Source organism: Haliotis cracherodii, unplaced genomic scaffold (genome assembly GCF_022045235.1).
Source record: "Haliotis cracherodii isolate W230 unplaced genomic scaffold, xgHalCrac1.p SCAF_25, whole genome shotgun sequence".
Classification (NCBI taxonomy): Eukaryota; Metazoa; Mollusca; class Gastropoda; order Lepetellida; family Haliotidae; genus Haliotis; species Haliotis cracherodii.
In genome coordinates this window covers 2,193,021-2,216,702 of record NW_027266281.1, presented here as the reverse complement: position 1 = coordinate 2,216,702, position 23,682 = coordinate 2,193,021, and the positions used below count along the sequence as shown (strand labels likewise).

The following is a 23,682-nucleotide window of genomic DNA, read 5'->3' as shown; positions in this document are numbered from 1 at the left end:
TCACTCTCACTCTCACTCTCACTCACACTCACACACTCACTCTCACACTCACACTCATTCTCACACTCACACTCATTCTCACACTCACACTCACTCTCACACTCACACTCATTCTCACACTCACTCTCACTCACACTCACACACTCACTCTCACACTCACACTCATTCTCACACTCACACTCATTCTCACACTCACACTCACTCTCACACTCACACTCACTCTCACTCTCACTCTCACTCACACACTCACACTCACTCTCACTCTCAATCTCACTCTCACTCCACACTCACTTTCACTCTCACACTCACTCTCACACTCACTCTCACTCCACACTCACTCGCACACTCACGCTCACACTCACAATCACTCTCACACTCACACGCACACTCACACTCACACTCACTCTCACTCTCACTCGCACACTCACTGTCACTCTCACTCTCACACACACATTCACTCTCACTCTCACACGCACACGCACACGCACACGCACACTCACACTCACACTCACTCTCACTCTCACACTCACACTCACACTCACTCTCACACTCACTCTCACTCACACACTCACTCTCACACGCACACTCACACTCACATTCACTCTCACACTCACTCACACACTCACACTCACACTCACACTCACACTCACACTCACTCTCACTCTCACTCTCACACCCACACTCACTCTCACACTCACACTCACTCTCACACTCACACTCACACACACTCTCACACTCACACACACTCTCACACTCACACTCACTCTCACACTCACACTCACTCTCACACTCACTCTCACTCACACACTCACTCTCACACTCACACTCACACTCACTCTCACACTCACTCTCACACTCACTCTCACTCACACACTCACTCTCACTCACACACTCACTCTCACACGCACACTCACACTTACACTCACACACTCACACTCACTCACACACTCACACTCACTCTCACTCTCACACTCACACTCACACTCACACTCACTCTCACTCTCACACCCACACTCAATCTCACACTCACACTCACTCTCACTCTCACACTCACTTTCACTCTCACACTCACTCTCACTCCACACTCACTCGCAGACTCACGCTCACACTCACACTCACTCTCACACTCACACGCACACTCACACTCACTCTCACTCTCACACTCACTCACACTCACTCACACACTCACACTCACACTCACTCTCACTCACACACTCACTGTCACTCTCACTCTCACACGCACATTCACTCTCACTCTCACACGCACACGCACACGCACACTCACACTCACACTCACTCTCACACTCACACTCACTCTCACACTCACTCTCACTCACACACTCACTCTCACACGCACACTCACACTTACACTCACACACTCACACTCACTCACACACTCACACTCACTCTCACACTCACACTCACACTCACACTCACATTCACTCTCACTCTCACTCTCACACCCACACTCACTCTCACACTCACACTCACACTCACACTCACACTCACTCACACACTCACACTCACTCTCACACTCACTCACACACTCACACTCACTCTCACACTCACACTCACACTCACACTCACATTCACTCTCACTCTCTCTCACTCACACTCACACTCACACTCACTCTCACACTCACACTCACACACACTCTCACACTCACACTCACTCACACTCAAACGATCTACGTTAATAACGAACTAAAATACGTGGTACCTTTGAGTTCGTTATAACCGTAATATACTGTATATCGTTATACTTAGGTCTGTCGTGTTACATAAATTGCAGTTAATTGCTATACATGGATCTCTAGTGCGATCTATTTAATATTGTATTGCTAGATTTGCCATGTGTGTTGCGCTATATTGCGATACGAACGTCAGTCGTGAGATATGTAGTGTAGTAAACTGCTATACATGGATCTCTAGTGCGATATATTTAATATTATATTGCTAAATTTGTCATGTGTGTTGCGCTATATTGCGATACGTACTTCAGTCGTGAGATATGTATTGTAGTAAAATTGCTATACATGTATTTAGCAATTTTTTTTGCAGTACTTTTTACACTTAAAACACTGCTTATTACTGTCATCAAACTGAAATTTGGACGAATGATGTTCGATGATAAATAAAATATCAATATCAATCTGATATCAAATATATCAACATTCGCCGGCAAGCCTCGGAGTTTTTCCACTTATATCGACTTGTGTTGATATATTTGATATCAAAAGACACTCGGTTCTCTATATACAGACCTGGTAATACCGTACTGTGTAGCCAGTCAAGGGTGTACCTCCCGTCTCTGGTGTCTCCCAAACCAGCAGGTACGTGTTGGGATTGTCACTCGATCTAGGGGAGGTAACTTTTGGAGGGCTCGGTTGCCCTGAAGACACAAGACAGTATGTTAGTTTACAAGGCAGAACACGATGAACTGACAGTGGGTGAGTGTTTGTTTGTTTGTTGTTTAACGCCGCACTCAGCAATATTCCAGCTGTATGACGGCGGTCTGTAAATAACAGATTTTGGAGCAGGCAATCCAGTGAATGAATACAGAATCCCATTTAGAAAGTGGTCAAATGTAACAAATGTTATATTTGTGATAACACTTTCTTAGTAAATATATAAATGTAATATAGTAAATATAACAATTGTTACATTTGACCACTTTCTAAATGGCATTCTGTATTCATAGCTTTCGGCCATGGGAGCCGTGCCAATTTACACGTGTCAGAGGGGTACTCAAAGTACGTGATCTAGACTACCGGTTGTCGGACTTTCATTTTCGTGGAAGTCTCGGTGGCTGAGTGGGTTAGATCGCTGACTTTGTGAGCTGGTGATTCGGTGCCTCACTCTGGCAAGTGTGGGTTCGAATTCCGGACGGGATTCAACCCCAAAAGTACGAGAACCTGTACTTTACTAAGAAAGTGTTAGCCCAAATATAACATTACTTAAATCCAGTGAATAATATCATGAGCATCGATCCACCGATTTGGATCGATGACATGCATCAACCAAGTCAGCGAGTCTGACCACCCGATCCCGTTTGTCGCCATTTACGACAAGCATAGTCGCCGTTTGTGGCTAGCATGGGTTGCTGAAGATCTATTCTACCCCGGATCAGTGAAGGAGTATCACATACTTATCACATCACAATTTACCCGGTCCGTGTTTCGAGTTACATTTTTACAAAAGAGTTACTTATCTGTCAAAAGATAAGTCTTATTGTTACACACAAACATTTTCCCAAACCAACTTGTGAAATCGTAATGACCAATTCATTGGATGTGTGACTAGAGTGATGTAGAGCACATGCGAGCAGACCACGTGTGCACCGCTCGTCTGTCGGGAACTATAAAATCATTCAGACTTGAAAATTCCTGTTCTCAGCTAGTTTGTTTGTTTGTTTCTTGCTTAACGCCGCACTCAACAAAATTCCAGCTATATGACAGCGGTCTGCAAATATTCAAATCTGGACAAGACAATCCAGTGATTGACAACATGCGCATCGATCCACGCAACAGGGATACGTTGACATGCGTCAACCGGGTCAGCGAGGCTGACCACCCGATCCCGTTAGTCGCCATTTACGGTAAGCATGGGTTGCTGAAGACCTATTCTACACCCGATCTTCACGGGTCGCTCAGCTAGTGACAGTGTAGGTCACAATATTGTTGTCAAAACCAGAAAACAGCAACGTTCTTATCAACATTTTTGCTACATTCAGCAATACTCAATCTACATGACAGCGACTTGTATATAATCGAGTCTTGACCAGACAACCCAGTGATCGACATCGTGAGCTACACGCAAGTCACCGAGCCTGACGCTTTCAACTTACTGATAGCTGGTGTAGACACAGAGATTGCGACCTTGGTTCCATAACCCACGCTATTCCGAGCCTCCACGCTGATGACGTAGTGCACGTTGGCTGCCATATTATCGATAAGGAGCTGAGTCTCCATCTTCTGGGAATTAGTGCCTGACAAACACAAAACATTTAAACCATGACACACTTAAACTGTATCAGCACTCAGTTGAAATAAGAGTTAAGGTGGGATAAACCACCTCGCAGGTTGAAATTATGCTTGCGGGAGACAGAAACAAAACATGTTTCTTTGTTTTTGGCTTAACCTTATTTTACTGGAATTCATGACAGATCCACTTACCAACAGGTGCCATTCGTGCGAACCCGTTCTGTTCATCACCCTCTGCGTAGTACACGACCCTGTAGTGAGTGACGGGTGGTATTGCAGTCTCTTCAGGAGGGGTTATCAGCAGAATGACGGTCGTTGGAGTCATCCCTCCAATTGAAACGGTCGGGGATGACGGCACCACTGAAATAGAAGAGGACTAAAAACATAATGACGATTACTCTGGAGAGTCCCCCATTTATAATCACTGCAATAGGAGGTTTCGTGCAAGCTATTAATTTACTTTTTTGAAATGGGTGGGGATTGACCTGAGGCAAAAGTAGTGTTGTGGCTTATTTATATAATAATTATCTGTATGTGACTTAATAGTGTCTTAATGCACTGACCGGCCTGTTTCAAGGTAAAGTTCTTCTCGGACTTTCCGAGTAAATTCAGAGCTTCACATGTGAAGTTCCCAAAGATTGTGTTTTCATTTTCAACATTCACCGACACCTGAAAGATAAACATTACATGTCGACTAACTGCAGATAAACGTATTAACATGTTTATGTTCCCGCATAAAACTTTGAAACTTAGTTTTCTGGAAGGTGGGGGAGGATCTCTTTAAGGCAAACTAATCAACTTTCTTCACATCTACAGCACGTTTCTCTGGCTGGTTAAGCACATCATCAGCTCAGGGCCGTTGTCCCCTCTACACGCAGCCCAGACAGCGGGACTTCTCCCAGGAAGCTGTCTAGACAACCCCACCCAGAACCATTCGGAGAATGTGAAGTCTCCCCAACACTGCAGCTTTCTGCATTACCCAGATCGTGAGACGGGCTGTATTCCTGGTTGCAAACCCAGGTACTCTCCCAATGTCAGTCAACAGATTGAGAAGTACCAAACCTAAGGCACCGAGAACAATGGGGAGTCGGACAACTTGGTACTTAGGATGCAAGCGTGATATTTCGAAAGTAGGGTATGCATATTTGCCATGTTTTTCCCGAATCTTGTCAATCACATTAGTGTAAAAAAGGACAGAAAATTCAATAATATAAATGATTTCATTGGATTTATCAAAAAGGACAAGATCAGGTTTGCTGGACTGGATACGTCTGAGGCAGTTTACGGGTCATCTGACAATCTGGGTAATGCAGAAGGCTGCAGTGTTAGGGAGTCTTCACATTCTCAGAAAAACGTTCGACGAGGTAGCGCTTCGTGGGAGAAGTCCCATTCGCTGTCTGGCTTGCGTGTAGATGATGAGCCTAACCAGCCTGACTGTGCCAGGATCACCCAAACCCTTTTTGCTGCATTTTGTTTATTGTAATATGTAAATAATAATAATAATAATAATAATAATAATAATAATAATAATAATAATAATAATGATACCCGTATAAATACCTCTAGAATGCTGATCATCTGTCGATTTCCTCGCCTTGAGCTGATACTGAAGAATGGTCCATCGGTGATGATGGCGTTGTTGTATTTCCAAATGATGACAGCAGGAGGTACAGCATTGGCAACACACGTGATCTCCGACTTGTGGTTTACCCAGCCGTAGGTTGACGAGTACGGGATGTCCGCAAAGTTAGGCTTGACTACGGCAAACACATATCATTTCAGGACATTGTGGAGATGAAAAACATGTTCACATATATACACCTTGAAAAAATGAAGCACCCCTTAAAAAGTTTAATCGATGTCGCGCGAACTCGGTTGACATGGAAACACATTCTACGGGAACTGAAACACGCGCTGCACCGTGAATAGCAGCACCTGCACGACAAATGAATCAGGCGTCTCACTGGAGTGAGTGAGTACTGTTTTATGCCGCTGTTAGCAATATTCCAGCAATATCACGGCGGGGGACACCAGAAATGGGCTTCACGAATTGTACCTGTGTGGGGAATCGAACCCGGGTCTTCGGCGTGACGAGTGAACGCTTTAAGCACAAGGCTACCCCACCGTCCCACGTTTCACTGGAGGAATGAGGCAGAGGTGGTCATCCGGCACGTGTCCGCTATACTCTCTATTGACATTGGCTTGGGTGTCATTTGTAGCAATTATATACAAACCACAGCTATGTAGGACACCCTGCTGTTTGATAAAAAAAGTCACGTACCAATTTTGACCATAACACATAATGTAATATAAATAGCACTTTCTAAAATGTCAACATTTTTGTCTTTATAATTCATCGACTCTTCCAGCCAATAGTACATCTTTAGGTTTCTATTGGTTTTAGGCAAGCAAAAAGGTTTGAAGATATCATGACCACATTGTCAGAGGGCGCTCAACTTTTTTCCAGGTGCAAATATTTGTCTACCAATCCATGCAAACAACATACACACACAGTGTACTTAGGCTTAACATATCACACTGAAAGTGGATTGTAAGTGATTGTCTAACCAAGCAATATTTACTGTTTAAGTTTCCTTATACAACTAAAACAGTTAGACCACGCCCACTAAGTGACTGTTTCTTGATTGGCTGACAATAGAATTGGCGTGGCATGGGTTGTATTGGTGTCTACAGTTCTGTGAAGCCGATATTGTTGACGTGAATGTTATGGGGTTAATGGCGATGTAAAGGTTATAAAATGGTGTGCTCTTTCTGCATGAATCCGCTACACATGATGGCGTTTGCATTGAGTACACACATGGGCGAGACGGGAATTGGTGCTGGGACCAAAGGGGTGTTAACATGACAGCACGATATAGGAGGCATGGCCTACACATAGTAGGTACAAACAGAAAGACGGGCATGGGTGCTGGGACCAAAGGGGTGTTAACATGACAGCACGATATAGGGGGCATGGCCTACACAGAGTAGGTACAAACAGAAAGACGGGAATAGGTGCTGGGACCAAAGGGGTGTTAACATGACAGCACGATAGAGGAGGCATGGCCTACACAGAGTAGGTACAGACAGAAAGACGGGAATAGGTGCTGGGACCAAAGGGGTGTTAACATGACAGCACGATAGAGGAGGCATGGCCTACACATAGTAGGTACAGACAGAAAGACGGGAATAGGTGCTGGGACCAAAGGGGTGTTAACATGACAGCACGATATAGGAAGCATGGCCTACACATAGTAGGTACAAACAGAAAGACGGGAATTGGTGCTGGGGACCAAAGGGGTGTTAACATGACAGCACGATATAGGAAGCATGGCCTACACATAGTAGGTACAAACAGAAAGACGGGAATTGGTGCTGGGGACCAAAGGGGTGTTAACATGACAGCACGATAGAGGAGGCATGGCCTACACACAATAGGTACAAACAGAAAGACGGGAATTGGTGCTGGGGACCAAAGGGGTGTTAACATGACAGCACGATACAGGAGGCATGGCCTACACAGTAGGTACAAACAGAAAGACGGGAATTGGTGCTGGGGACCAAAGGGGTGTTAACATGACAGCACGATATAGGAAGCATGGCCTACACATAGTAGGTACAAACAGAAAGACGGGAATAGGTGCTGGGGACCAAAGGGGTGTTAACATGACAGCACGATATAGGAAGCATGGCCTACACATAGTAGGTACAAACAGAAAGACGGGAATTGGTGCTGGGGACCAAAGGGGTGTTAACATGACAGCACGATATAGGAAGCATGGCCTACACATAGTAGGTACAAACAGAAAGACGGGAATTGGTGCTGGGGACCAAAGGGGTGTTAACATGACAGCACGATAGAGGAGGCATGGCCTACACACAATAGGTACAAACAGAAAGACGGGAATTGGTGCTGGGGACCAAAGGGGTGTTAACATGACAGCACGATAGAGGAGGCATGGCCTACACAGTAGGTACAAACAGAAAGACGGGAATTGGTGCTGGGGACCAAAGGGGTGTTAACATGACAGCACGATATAGGAAGCATGGCCTACACATAGTAGGTACAAACAGAAAGACGGGAATAGGTGCTGGGGACCAAAGGGGTGTTAACATGACAGCACGATAGAGGAGGCATGGCCTACACATAGTAGGTACAAACAGAAAGACGGGAATTGGTGCTGGGGACCAAAGGGGTGTTAACATGACAGCACGATACAGGAGGCATGGCCTACACATAGTAGGTACAAACAGAAAGACGGGCATGGGTGCTGGGGACCAAAGGGGTGTTAACATGACAGCACGATATAGGAAGCATGGCCTACACATAGTAGGTACAAACAGAAAGACGGGAATTGGTGCTGGGACCAAAGGGGTGTTAACATGACAGCACGATACAGGAGGCATGGCCTACACATAGTAGGTACAAACAGAAAGACGGGCATGGGTGCTGGGGACCAAAGGGGTGTTAACATGACAGCACGATATAGGAAGCATGGCCTACACATAGTAGGTACAAACAGAAAGACGGGAATTGGTGCTGGGGACCAAAGGGGTGTTAACATGACAGCACGATAGAGGAGGCATGGCCTACACACAATAGGTACAAACAGAAAGACGGGAATTGGTGCTGGGGACCAAAGGGGTGTTAACATGACAGCACGATAGAGGAGGCATGGCCTACACACAGTAGGTACAAACAGAAAGACTGGCATGGGTGCTGGGGACCAAAGGGGTGTTAACATGACAGCACGATAGAGGAGGCATGGCCTACAGTAAGTAGGTACAAACAGAAAGACGGGCATGGGTGCTGGGGACCAAAGGGGTGTTAACATGACAGCACGAGACAGGAAGCATGGCCTACAGTAAGTAGGTACAAACAGAAAGACGGGCATGGGTGCTGGGGACCAAAGGGGTGTTAACATGACAGCACGATGCAGGAAACATGGCCTACACATAGTAGGTACAAACAGAAAGACTGGCATGGGTGCTGGGGACCAAAGGGGTGTTAACATGACAGCACGGTGCAGGAAGCATGGCCTACACATAGTAGGTACTAACAGAAAGACGGGCATGGGTGCTGGGGACTAACAGGGTGTTAACATGACAGCTCGATACAGGAAGCATGGCCTACACATAGTAGGTACAAACAGAAAGACTGGCATGGGTGCTGGGGACCAAAGGGGTGTTAACATGACAGCACGATAGAGGAGGCATGGCCTACACAGTAGGTACAAACAGAAAGACGGGCATGGGTGCTGGGGACCAAAGGGGTGTTAACATGACAGCACGATATAGGAAGCATGGCCTACACATAGTAGGTACAAACAGAAAGACGGGCATGGGTGCTGGGGACCAAAGGGGTTTTAACATGACAGCACGATACAGGAAGCATGGCCTACACATAGTAGGTACAAACAGAAAGACGGGCATGGGTGCTGGGGACCAAAGGGGTGTTAACATGACAGCACGATAGAGGAGGCATGGCCTACACAGTAGGTACAAACAGAAGGACAAGCAGAGTGACTGGCATGGTTGGGTGGATCATGACAGCAAGACCTGCTGCTTACACTGAACGACAAAGTTGCCATCCTTCTCCGCATTTCCAGCCTCATTGGAGGCGGTACATGTGTAGTTATTGGCGTGCTTTTGTTCCAGTCTGGCGAACTTGAGTTTCACTGTCTTAACTTGAACCAAAGGCAGTTTTTCGTGTTGATATTCAATGGTGATGTCCTACAACAGAAATATCTATAGCGTCTTTAATATGAAACTTTACATTATGCTAACAATATCATCATTAGCATGTAGTTTGCAAGTGACGACAGCACCCTCAACTCTCAACTAAATACACAGCAACAACACCGAAAGTCCAACAACTCAAGTGATTGTCTGATTTGGTGGTGCTGGAGCGCTCAACTCACCACTAAAAACTGCATAAAAAACTCAAGTGACCGACAGCATCAATCTTACAACAGATTTACAACACATCACGTGGATGTTGGAAACGGGGAATTGCAGGCACTGACCTTCCACTAATAACCTAAATCTACAACAACTCACCTGCCACTGACCTTCCAGTAGTAACCTAAATCTACAGCAACTCACCAGGCACTGACCTTCCACTAGTAACCTAAATCTACAGCAACTCACCAGGCAAGGACCTTCCACTAGTAACCTAAATCTACAGCAACTCACCAGGCACCGACCTCCCACTAGTAATCTAAATCTACAACAACTCACCAAGCACTGACCTTCCACTAGTAATCTAAATCTACACCAACTCACCTGGCACTGACCTTCCACTAGTAACCTAAATCTACACCAACTCACCTGGCACTGACCTTCCACTAGTAACCTAAATCTACACCAACTCACCTGGCACTGACCTTCCACTAGTAACCTAAATCTACACCAACTCACCTGGCACTGACCTTCCACTAGTAAACTAAATCTACACCAACTCACCTGGCACTGACCTTCCACTAGTAACCTAAATCTACACCAACTCACCTGGCACTGACCTTCCACTAGTAACCTAAATCTACACCAACTCACCTGGCACTGACCTTCCACTAGTAACCTAAATCTACACCAACTCACCAGGCACTGACCTTCCACTAGTAACCTTAATCTACACCAACTCACCAGGCACTGACCTTCCACTAGTAGACTTAATATACAACAACTCACCTGACTGTCGGACATGGGGATGTCGGAGCCCTTGACTCTCCATGTGACAATCGGGGCTGGGTCTCCCTTGGCAACACACACAAGCTCCACAGCATAGCCCTCTGCCTCAGTCTTGTTAATGACAGGCTCAATTATAGGAGGCACTGTAAGGAGCGGGACACACTTCTTAAATGCCAGCTTATTACCAAAGTGAAGTCATCACTGATAATGTTAGCCCGTAGAAATCAGACACACAGATATTATTCTTTATCATTAAGCCATTGGAATGGGCATACATCACCCAATATATCAGATGGTAATCAAGGTGAGTCTCTTCCAGGTTATTTTTTCAATTGTAACGTGAAGTTCAAAGATTTTCTTCATTTATTTCGCATGAAGTATGTGCTTCTGTACTTTGTCACTCACCAATGGTGTCGATGAAGACAGACTCGTACACACTTCCACCTTGATTATGGGCGATACAGAAGTACGTCCCCTCATCGGTGTTCCGGAGGTGCTCGATCACCAGCATCCCTCGGGTTTCATTCACATCATTTGTGATGCTCACCTTGTATCTTTCTCCCGATAGAACCATCTTGTCCTGCAACAGAGGAGGCAGGGTTGAGGTCAGGGATAGATGGCAACATAGGGAGTAAAAGGTCCTTGTACAGGAAGACGGTTAAAGTCAAGTACAAATTTCAGTATTGGGAGTGTTAGGTCCTAATACAAGTGGCAGGGTTGAGATCAGGGACTGATAGCAACATTTGGAGTATCGGGTCCTTAAACAGGAGACAGGGTTGAGGTCAGGGACAGATGCCAACATTGGTAGTATTGGGTCCTAATACTGGAGGCAGAGTTGAGGTCAGGGACAGATGCCAACATTGGTAGTATTGGGTCCTAATACTGGAGGCAGAGTTGAGGTCAGGGACAGATGCCAACATTGGTAGTATTGGGTCCTTAAACAGGAGACAGGGTTGAGGTCAGGGAAAACATGTATCTGTCTGATACCATAGAATAGGTCACCTATATCACAATGAACAATCTCCAACAAAGGAACCACCCAATCTACATGTCTTACTGCATTCTGGCTGGAGTGAGTGAGTGACTTTGGTTATACGCCGATACGCACCGGAAGTGGACTTTACACATTGCATCCACGTGGCGAATCGAAACCGGATCGTCAGTGTGACGAGCGAAGGCTTTCTCACTGAAGTACTGTCGGAAATGCTAGAAAAATGCTTTTTGCCTGTTAAAAAATTCTCCCTGGAATCAACCACAGATAGATAAACAGATAGATAAACACGGGGTACTGGCGAACTATCTCTCCGGAGACCCCACAGATAGATAAACACGAGATAATGGTGACATATCTCTCCGGAGTCCTCACAGATAGATAAACACGGGATACTGGCGACCTACCACTCCAAAATACCTACAAAAAGATAAACACGGGGTACTGGTGACCTATCTCTCCGAAAACCCTCCATATATATAAACACGGGGTACTGGCGACCTATCCCTCCGGAGACCCCAGATAGATAAACACGAGGAACTGGCGACCTATCTCTCCGGAGACCTCACAGATAGATAAACATGAGGTACTGGTGACCTATCTCTTCAGAAACCCCACAGATAGATAAACACGGGGTACTGGCGACATATCTCTCTGGAGTCCCCCCAGATAAATAAACACAGGGTACTGGTGACATATCTCTCCGGAGTCCAACCAGATAGATAAACACGAGGTACTGGCAACCTATCTCTACGGAATCCCCACTGATAGATAAACAAAGGGTACTGGCGCCATATATCTCTGGAGTCTTCCAGATAGAAAAAACATGAGGTACTGGCGACCTATCTCTCCGGAATCCCCACAGATAGATAAACACGGGGTACTTGTGACATATCTCTCCGGAGTCCTCACAGATAGATAAACACGGGGTACTGGCGACCTATCTCTCCCGAATCCCTACAAATAGATAAACACAGGGTACTGGCGACCCTTATCTCCGGAATCCCTACTGAAAATAAACACGGGGTTCTTGCGACCTATCTCTCCGGAATCCCCACAATAGATAAACACGAGGTACTTGCGACCTATCTCTCCCGAATCCCCACAATAGATAAACACGGGGTACTGGCGACCTACCACTCCCGAATCCCCACAAATAAATAAACGTGGGGTACTGGCGACCTATATCTCCGAAATCCCTCCAAATATATAATATAAACACGGGGTACTGGCGACCTATCCCTCCTGAGACCCCACAGATAGATAAACATGAGGTACTGGCGACCTATCTCTCCGGAGACCCCACAGATAGATAAACATGAGGTACTGGCGACAAATTTATCCGGAGTCCCCCAGATAGATAAACACGAGATACTCGCTACCTATATCTCCGTAATTCCCACAAATAGATAAATACGGGGTACTGGCGACCTCTCTCTCCAAAGTCCCTCCATATATATAAACACGGGATACTGGCGACATATATCTCTGGAGTCCCCCAGATAGATAAACATGATGTACTGGCGACATATCTCTCCTGAATCCCTACAGATACATAAACACGGGGTACTTGCGACCTCTCTCTCTCCAGAGTCTCCCAGATAGATAAACACGAGGTACTTGCGACCTTTATCTCCAGAATCCCCACAAATGAATAAACGTGGGGTTCTTGCGACCTATCTCTCCGGAATCCCCACAATAGATAAACACGAGGTACTTGCGACCTATCTCTCCCGAATCCCCACAATAGATAAACACGGGGTACTGGCGACCTACCTCTCCCGAATCCCCACAAATAAATAAACGTGGGGTACTGGCGACCTATCTCTCCGAAATCCCTCCAAATATATAATATAAACACGGGGTACTGGCGACCTATCCCTCCTGAGACCCCACAGATAGATAAACATGAGGTACTGGCGACCTATCTCTCCGGAGACCCCACAGATAGATAAACATGAGGTACTGGCGACAAATTTATCCGGAGTCCCCCAGATAGATAAACACGAGATACTCGCTACCTATATCTCCGTAATTCCCACAAATAGATAAATACGGGGTACTGGCGACCTCTCTCTCCAAAGTCCCTCCATATATATAAACACGGGATACTGGCGACATATCTCTCTGGAGTCCCCCAGATAGATAAACATGATGTACTGGCGACATATCTCTCCTGAATCCCTACAGATACATAAACACGGGGTACTTGCGACCTCTCTCTCTCCAGAGTCTCCCAGATAGATAAACACGAGGTACTTGCGACCTCTATCTCCAGAATCCCCACAAATAGATAAACAAGGGATACTTGCGACCTATATCTCCGGAATCCCCACAAATAGATAAACAGGGGGTACTGGAGACCTATCTCTCCGAAATCCCTCCATATATATACACACGGGGTACTGGCGACCTATCCCTCCGCAGACCCCACAGATAGATGAACATGAGGTACTGGCGACATATATCTCCGGAGATCCCACGGATAGATGAACATGAGGTGCTGGCGACCTATCTCTCCGGAGATCCCACGGATAGATAAACACGGGGTACTGGCGACATATCTCTCTGGAGTCCCCAAGATAGATAAACACGAGGTACTGGCGACCTATCTCTCCGGAATCCCCACAGATAGATAAACATGGGGTACTGGCGACCTATCTCTCCGGAATCCCTACAAATAGATAAACACGAGCAACTGGCGACCTATCTCTCCGGAAACCCTCAATATATATATGAACACGGGGTACTGGCGACCTATCTCCCCGGAGACCCCACAGATAGATAAACACGAGCAACTGGCGACATATCTCTCCTGAATCCCTACAGATACATAAACACGGGGTACTTGCGACCTCTCTCTCTCCAAAGTCTCCCAGATAGATAAACACGAGGTACTTGCGACCTCTATCTCCGGAATCCCCACAAATAGATAAACACGGGATACTTGCGACCTATATCTCCGTAATCCCACCAAATAGATAAACAGGGGGTACTGGAGACCTATCTCTCCGAAATCTCCACAATAGATATACACACGGGGTACTGGCGACCTATCCCTCCTCAGACCCCACAGATAGATGAACATGAGGTACTGGCGACCTATCTCTCCGGAGATCCCACGGATAGATGAACATGAGGTGCTGGCGACCTATCTCTCCGGAGATCCCACGGATAGATAAACACGGGGTACTGGCGACATGTCTCTCTGGAGTCCCCAAGATATATAAACACGAGGTACTGGCGACCTATCTATCCGGAATCCACACAGATAGATAAACATGGGGTACTGGCGACCTATCTCTCCGGAATCCCTACAAATAGATAAACACGAGGTACTTGCGACCTATCTCTCCGGAAACCCTCAATATATATAAACACGGGGTACTGGCGACCTATCCCTCCGGAGACCCAACAGATAGATAAACACGAGGTACTGGCGACCTATCTCTCCGGAGACCCCCAGATAGATAAACATGATGTACTGGCGACATATCTCTCCTGAATCCCTACAGATACATTAGCACAGGGTACTTGCGACCTCTCTCTCTCCAGAGTCTCCCAGATAGATAAACACGAGGTACTTGCGACCTATATCTCCGGAATCCCCACAAATAGATAAACAGGGGATACAGGAGACCTATCTCTCCGTAATCCCTCCATATATATAAACACGAGGTACTGGCGATCTATCCCTCCAGAGACCCCACAGATAGATAAACATGGGGTACTGGCGACCTTTCTCTCCGGAGTCCCCACAGATAGATAAACACGAGGTACTGGCGACCTATCTCTCACGAATCCCCACAGACTGATAAACACAAGGTACTGGCGACCTATCTCTCCGGAAACTCCATGGATAGATAAACATGAGGTACTGGCGACATATCTCTCCAGAGTCCCCACATATAGATAAATACGGGATACTGGGGAAATATCTCTCTGGAGTCCCCCAGATAGATAAACACGAGGTACTGGCGACCTATCTCTCCGGAATTCCCCCAGATAGATAAACACGGGGTACTTGCAACCTATCTCTCCGGAGTTTCCCAGATAGATAAACACGAGGTACTTGCGACCTATATCTCCAGAATCCCCACAAATAGATAAACACGGGGTACTGGCGACCTATCTCTCCGGAATCCCCACAAATAGATAAACAGGGGGTACTGGCGACATATCTCTCCGGAGTCCCCCCAGATAGATAAACACGAGGTACTGGCGACCTATCTCTCCGGAATCCCCACAGATAGATAAACACAGGGTACTGGTGACATATATCTCTGGAGTCCCCCCAGATAGATAAACATGAGGTACAGGCCCTGGCGATTTATCTCTCTGGAATCCCCCAGATAGATAAACACGACTTTCTGGCGTCCTATATGTATCTCTCAAGACTCCCCACAGAGAGATAAACACGAGGTGCTGTTGACCTATCTCTCCGGAGTCCCCCAGATAGATTAACACGGGTTACTGGCGACCTATCCCCCAGGAGTCCCCCAGATAGATAAACACGGGGTACTCGCGACCTATCTCTCCGAAGTCCCTACAGATAGATAAACACGAGATAATGGCGACATATCTCTCCGGAGTCCCCCCCAGATAAACAGAAGGTACTGGCGTCCTATCTCTCCAGACTCCCCACAGAGAGATTAATACGAGATGCTGGTGACCTATCTTTCCGGAGTCCCCCAGATAGATAAACACGGGGTACTGGTGACCTATCTCTCCGGTGTCCCCCAGATAGATAAACACGGGGTACTGGCGACCTATCTCTCCGGAGTCCCCCAGATAGATAAAGACGGGGTACTGGCGACCTATCTCTCCGGAGTCCCACAGATAGATAAACACGAGGTACTGGCGACCTATCTCTCTGGAGTCCCCCAGACAGATGAACACGAGGTACTGGAGACCTATCTCTCCGGAGACCCCAAGCGTAGGAACAGGGTCTCACCTTCTTGAAGGTGAATGATGGTCGTGGAGTGCCATCTGCCACGCACGTCATCTTGAACCGCTTGCCGACAATGGGCGCACTCCTAGTTGGGGGTCCCTTCAGGGAAGGTGGAACTGAAATGTAGAATTCAGGCTAAGAAAAGGCCAATGGGAATCTGTTGAGTTGGGTTCAACACCACTTTGAACTTTGAGGGATTGACCATTAAAACAGCTCAACAATATTTTTTTCAGCATGCCCAGTAATTTATCAAAAAACTCGAAATGAATTAGCGATATGTTTTGCAACTTGTCAGTGATTGATCGGCAACTGTTCACCGCATATACGGCGAAATGTTTGCAACTGGTTGAGACCGATGGGTGACTAGTCAGCGAATCTTAGGTGACTTGTTGCAACTGAACGGGGACTGGTTGGTGGCTAGTTGTCGGTCGAGTGAGTGAGTGAGTTTGGTTTTACGCCGCATTTCGCAATATTTAAGCAGTATCATGGCGGGGGATACCAGAAATGGGCTTCACACATTGTACCAATGTCAGGAATCGAACCCGGGTCTTCGGCGTGACGAGCGAACGCTTTATCCACTAGGCTACCCGACTGCCCCAGTTGTTGATCGATCACCGATCAAAACATAATACGTATAAAAGGGGTGCTTTTCTGAATCAAATCATTTCTTTGCAAGTAGTTGTCCAGATGTTAACAGCAGAACAGTTGCAGTTGTTCCGTCTGCAAAGAATAAATCAAAATTCTGCAGTTGCTGCCATGATGATGTACAGAAGAATGAGAAGGACAAGGCGAAATCAGTATTTGCTGATATCTTGGAGGCCGTAAGACCATGATAATCTGATGGAAGAGTTGAAGAGAGGAAGTCGTGCTGATTTCATGGGCTAACTCAGAATGGAGTCTGTCAACGTCGGACATTTCTGGCTCTTCCTCCTCACCAGGTATCATCCTCTTCTTTTGTTGAGATATTGACTGTTGGCTCAATTGTAGTAGACCTGTGCATCACATCAGTTGTTGCTATTGTATCTTCTACAATTTCTGCTCTTTTGTGTTCCTGCCTTTACGGACCATAGTGATGAATGGACATAATTGATGTGAACTCTCTGAGTACTTATGATAAGATGATGCTGGAATGCACAGACAGGTCTTCTTCCAGACGATGACATGTTGCAAACCCAACGGCGAATGATCGACGCACGCTTGGAAACCATGCAACCGATCGACAACCAGTCACCGATGAAGCGCCGGTCGATCACGGCCTCATCACTGATCAATCACCAATAGGTCGCCACTAGGTTGCAAAGAGACAACATTTTTGTGTGGACGAAACCGATCGACGCACAGTGAAAACCAATCTGCGATTAGAATAACACCACTTGGGGACCTCTTGAAGACCAATGAAATCTCCGAGTGACCAAATCGGTCGCGGATAGTCTTTTGTGCATGTTCAAAAGACTGGTTGCGACCGAATGGGTTTAGCGACCGCTCAGAAACCGTGTGGCGACCTCAGTGAAACCTTTCAGAGACCCTTTAAATTTCATTGTGATTGTCAAATATTTTGGTCGCCAGGAGGTTGCATCGCGGTCGCATTGTCTGTGTGACTGAGGCTTTAAGGCACATTTTTTTAAAGCAGATTTCATCATCCTTTAATTCTTTCACCACCAGTCAACCAGAAGCTTTTACTGCTGTGACACCCAGTTCCCAGAGACTCTTGTGTGATAGATGAACCCAACATTTATTAAGGGAAATATCTGCTTGTAAAACATCTTTGCTATACTCCATTTGAAAGGTCTATTCATATTGTTTATACATATGAAGATTATGTCTGTCACATTATGTGAATAACGCGCTTACAACTTAATTAAGTTTGTTGTAAATAAAAAAAAGCTAACACATTCATAACGTCAAGATTAAGGACCAAGGTAGTGAAAATTTCGACAAAGATAAGATTTCAGAAAATCCACTTACCTATTTATTTTATATTTTCGTTGTTCAGAAATAACGTAATCAGAAAATTATTTTAATAAGAATTACAAATAGTATCTGTCATCACCCACTGCCTGATAACAGCGGCTGTCCGCTCAGTAACATGAAGAAATACCTCGGTTTTCAAAGTTTTGTGTGAATAACACGTTCTTCGAAGACTGGCATATGATACATGGATAGAGAGTTTATTCCCTCGTCTACATGATGGTGACAAAGCATTATGTCTTTTCGTAGCTGGTTTCTAATGACGCTTTCTTACCGAAATCTGCTACAAGGCTCGTGATTGGTCGAATTTGAGCACGTGACCTAAGGCAGCCAATCAAATTACAGCAATGGCTCGTGTGTGATGAATTTCAGATTTTGACGAAACGTTATTTTGAACGTTTTAAGCAGGAAATCGCGATCTTTATTAAAAATATGGAATTTCGTGGATGTATCGTGCCAGAATACGACTTGTGACAAAGATTTTTCATGCATATGTTTTGGCATTAAACATGGGTCTGAGCCGAGAAATCAAGACGACGAAAGCCGAGATGTCATTAGTTTGTTTGTTTGTTTAACGTAGCACTCAACAGTATTCCAGCCATATGACGGCGGTCTGTAAGTAATCGAGTTTGGACCAGACATTCCAGTTATTGAGAACATGAGCATCGATCCAGGCAATTAGGACCGATGATATGCATCAACCAAGTCAGCGAGCTTGACCGTTCCCCTTAGTCGTCTAACGACAAACATTGTCGCCTTTTACGGCAAGCAAGTGTTGCTGAAGACCTATTCTGAAGACCGGATCTTCAGGGGCCGAGATGTCATTTGACCTACATAACACGCGTTCGCACGAAAATATAAGAAATACTAACTTAGATGTAAGTTTGACAACTTTTAAATATATTTTTGTTGATTTTATTCATTATTTTGTATAACATATTTGAAGATAAAATTACGGGAAATAGTGATCACATTTTTCATCTGTCGATGAAAATATAAATTGAAATGGAATACGTATTTCAATTATTGTGAAATGTTACAGATTTATTAAATGAATAATATGACAGATAGGTTAATAAAATTATTAACTATTTTGTCATGACTATGGCCTGGTCGGTCTACCAGCCTGGGGTGTCTGGGGACTCCATATTTACATATTTGTTTTGCTTTGCATATTATTGTGTGGCACTTTACGCAACTGTGTGTGTTCCTTTGCATATTATTGTGTGATGCTTTATGCAACTGTGTGTGTTCCTTTGCATATTATTGTGTGGCACTTTACGCAACTGTGTGTGTTCCTTTGCATATTATTGTGTGATGCTTTATGCAATTGTGTGTTTTGCTTTGCATATTATTGTGTGATGCTTTATGCAATTGTGTGTTGCTTTGCATATTATTGTGTGATGCTTTATGCAGCTGTGTGTTGCTTTGCATATTATTGTGTGATGCTTTATGCAATTGTGTGTTGCTTTGCATATTATTGTGTGATGCTTTATGCAATTGTGTGTTGCTTTGCATATTATTGTGTGATGCTTTATGCCATTGTGTGTTGCTTTGCATATTATTGTGTGTCACTCTACGCAATTGTGTGTTGCTTTGCATATTATTGTGTGATGCTTTATGCAATTGTGTGTGTTCCTTTGCATCTTATTGTGTGGCACTTTACGCAATTGTGTGTTCCTTTGCATATTATTGTGTAATGCTTTATGCAATTGTGTGTTGCTTTGCATATTATTGTGTGGCACTTTACGCAATTGTGTGTTCCTTTGCATATTATTGTGTGATGCTTTACGGAACTGTGTGTGTTGCTTAGCATATTATTGTCTGGCGATTTACGCAATTGTGTGTTGCTTTGCATTATATTATGGGGTGCTTTACGCAATTGTGTGTGTTCCTTTGTATATTATTGTGTGGCTTTATGCAATGGTGTGTTGCTTTGCATATTATTGTGTGGCTGATTCAGTTGTGTGTTGCTTTGCATATTACCGTGTGGTGCTTTACGCAATTCTGTGTGTTCCTTTGCATATTTTTGTGTGGCTATATGCAATTGTGTGTTGCTTTGCATATTATTGTGACGCTTTACGCCAATTGTGTGTTGCTTTGCATATTATTGTGTGGCTATATGCAATTAAGTGTTCCTTTGCATATTATTGTGTGACGCTTTACGCAATTGAGTGTGTTCCTTTGCATATTATTGTGGCTATATGCAATTGAATGTTGCTTTGCATATCATTGTGACGCAATAAGCAATTGAGTGTTGCTTTGTATATTTTTGTGTGGCATTTTAAGCAATTGTGTGTTGCTTTGCATATTATTGTGTGGCTTGATGCAATTGTGTGTGTGTTGCTTCGAATATTATTGTGTGATGCTTTACGGAACTGTGTGTGTTTGGTTTGCATATTTTTTTCTGGCTTTGCATATTATTGTCTGCCGCTTTACGAAATTGTGTGTTGCTTTGCATTATATCATGGGGCACTTTACGCAATTGTTTGTGTTCCTTTGCATATTATTGTGTGGCTTTATGCAATGGTGTGTTGCTTTGCATATTATTGTGTGACTGATTTAATTGTTTGTTGCTTTGCATATTATTGTGTGGTGCTTTACGCAATTGTGTGTTGCTTTGCATATTATTGTGTGGCTATATGCAATTGTGTATTCCTTTGCATATTATTGTGTGACGCTATACGCATTTGAGTGTGTTCTTTTGCATATTATTGTGGCTATATGCAATTGAATATTGCTTTGCATATCATTGTGACGCAATAAGCAATTGAGTGTTGCTTTGTATATTTTTGTGTGGCATTGTAAGCAATTGTGTGTTGCTTTGCATATTATTGTGTGGCTTGATGCAATTGTGTGTGTTGCTTCGAATATTATTGTGAGATACTTTACGGAACTGTGTGTGTTTGGTTTGCAAATTATTGTCTGGCTTTGCATATTATTGTCTGCCGCTTTACGAAATTGTGTGTTGCTTTGCATTATATCATAGGGGGCTTTACGCAATTGTTTGTGTTCCTTTGCATATTATTGTGTGGCTTATTCAATTGTGTGTTGCTTTGCATATTATTGTGAGACGCTTTATGCAATTTTGTGTGTTCCTTTGCATATTATTGTGTGGCTATATGCAATTGTGTGTTCCTTTGCATATTATTGTGTGACGCTTTATGCAATTGTGTGTGTTCCTTTGCATATCACTGTGTGGCTTTATGCAATGGTGTGTTGCTTTGCATATTATTGTGTGACGCTTTACGCAGTTAAGTGTTCCTTTGCATATTTTTGTGTGGCATTTTATGAAATTGCGTGTTGCTTTGCATATTATTGTGTGGCTTTATGCAATTGTGTGTTGCTTTGTATATTATTGTGTGGTTTGATGCAATTGTGTGTGTTGCTTTGAATATTATTGTGTGATGCTTTACGGAACTGTGTGTGTTTGGTTTACATATTATTGTCTGGCGCTTTACGCAATTGTGTGTTGCTTTGCATTATATTATGGGGTGTTTTACGCAATTGTTTGTGTCCCTTTGCATATTATTGTGTGGCTTATTCAATTGTGTGTTGCTTTGCATATTATTGTGTGACGCTTTATGCAATTTTGTGTGTTCCTTTGCATATTATTGTGTGGCTTTATGCAATGGTGTGTTGCTTTGCATGTTATTGTGTGACGCTTTACGCAATTAAGTGTGTTGTTTTGCATATTATTGTGTGACTCTTTATCCAATTGTGTGTTGCTTTGCATATTATTGTGACGCATTAAGGAATTGAATGTTGCTTAGCATATTTTTGTGTGGCATTTTATGCAATTGAGTGTTGCTTTGTACATTATTGTATGGCTTGTTGGAATTGGGTGTTGCTTTGTATATTATTGCGTGGCTTCAAGCAATTGGGTTTTCCTTTGCATATTATTGTGTGGCTTGATGCAATTGGGTTTTGCTTTGGATATTATTGTGTGGCTTGATGCAATTGGGTTTTGCTTTGTATATTATTGCGTGGCTTGATGCAATTGTGTGTTGCTTTGCATATTTTTGTGTGGCTTGATGCAATTGGGTTTTGCTTTGTATATTATTGCGTGGCTTGATGCAATTGGGTGTTGCTTTGTATATTATTGTGTGGCATTTTACGCAATTGTATGTTGCTTTGCACATTATTGTGTGGTGCTTAACGCAATTGTGTGTGTTCTTTTGCATATTATTGCCTGGTACTTTATGCATTTGTGTGTGTTCTTTTGCATATTATTGTGTGGCACTTTTCGCAATTGTGTGTGTTCCTTTGCATATTATTGTGTGGCTATATGCAATTGTGTGTTTCTTTGCATATAAGTGTGTGGCTTTATGCAATGGTGTGTTGCTTTGCATATTATTGTGTGACGCTTTATGCAATTAAGTGTGTTGCTTTGCATATTCTTGTGTGACTCTTTATGCAATTGTGTGTTGCTTTACATATTATTGTGACGCATTAAGCAATTGAGTGTTGCCTAGCATATTTTTTTGTTGCATTTTATGCAATTGAGTGTTGCTTTCTACATTATTGTGTGGCTTGTTGGAATTGAGTGTTGCTTTGTATATTTTTGTGTCGCTTCATGCATTTTGGTTTTGCTTTGCATATTATTGTGTGGCTTGATGTAATTGGGTTTTGCTTTGCATATTATTGTGTGGCTTTATGCAATTGGGTTTGCTTTGCATATTTTTGTGTGACGCTTTATGCAATTTAGTGTTGCTTTGCATATTATTGTGTGGCTTTATGCAATTGTGTGTTGCTTTGCATATTATTGTGTGGCATTTTATGCAATTGTGTGTGTTCCTTTGCATATTATTGTGTGGCACTTTACGCAACTGTGTGTGTTGCTTTGCATATTATTTTCTGGCACTTTACGCAACTGTGTATGTTCCTTTGCATATTATTGTGTGACACTTTACGCAGTTGTGTGTGTTGCTTTGCATATTATTGTGTGATGCTTTATGCAATTGTGTGTTGCTTTGCATATTATTGTGTGATGCTTTATGCAATTGTGTGTTGCTTTGCATATTATTGTGTGATGCTTTATGCAATTGTGTGTTGCTTTGCATATTATTGTGTGATGCTTGATGCAATTGTGTGTTGCT

General features: G+C 44.0%; 1 protein-coding gene across 1 annotated transcript in view; it reads right to left on the bottom strand.

Moving 5' to 3' along the window:
* Positions 1-23,682, bottom strand: part of LOC139472739 (neural cell adhesion molecule 2-like) — a 72,281-nt gene that overhangs the window by 14,800 nt on the left and 33,799 nt on the right. The window contains exons 6-14 of the mRNA XM_071255199.1: positions 16,619-16,731; positions 11,079-11,253; positions 10,674-10,816; positions 9,554-9,716; positions 5,544-5,740; positions 4,547-4,652; positions 4,176-4,343; positions 3,848-3,988; positions 2,265-2,392 (exon numbers count right to left, since the gene is read on the bottom strand). Of these exons, the coding sequence (XP_071111300.1) occupies positions 2,265-2,392; positions 3,848-3,988; positions 4,176-4,343; positions 4,547-4,652; positions 5,544-5,740; positions 9,554-9,716; positions 10,674-10,816; positions 11,079-11,253; positions 16,619-16,731 (1,334 nt within the window). The remainder of the gene's footprint in view (positions 1-2,264; positions 2,393-3,847; positions 3,989-4,175; positions 4,344-4,546; positions 4,653-5,543; positions 5,741-9,553; positions 9,717-10,673; positions 10,817-11,078; positions 11,254-16,618; positions 16,732-23,682) is intronic.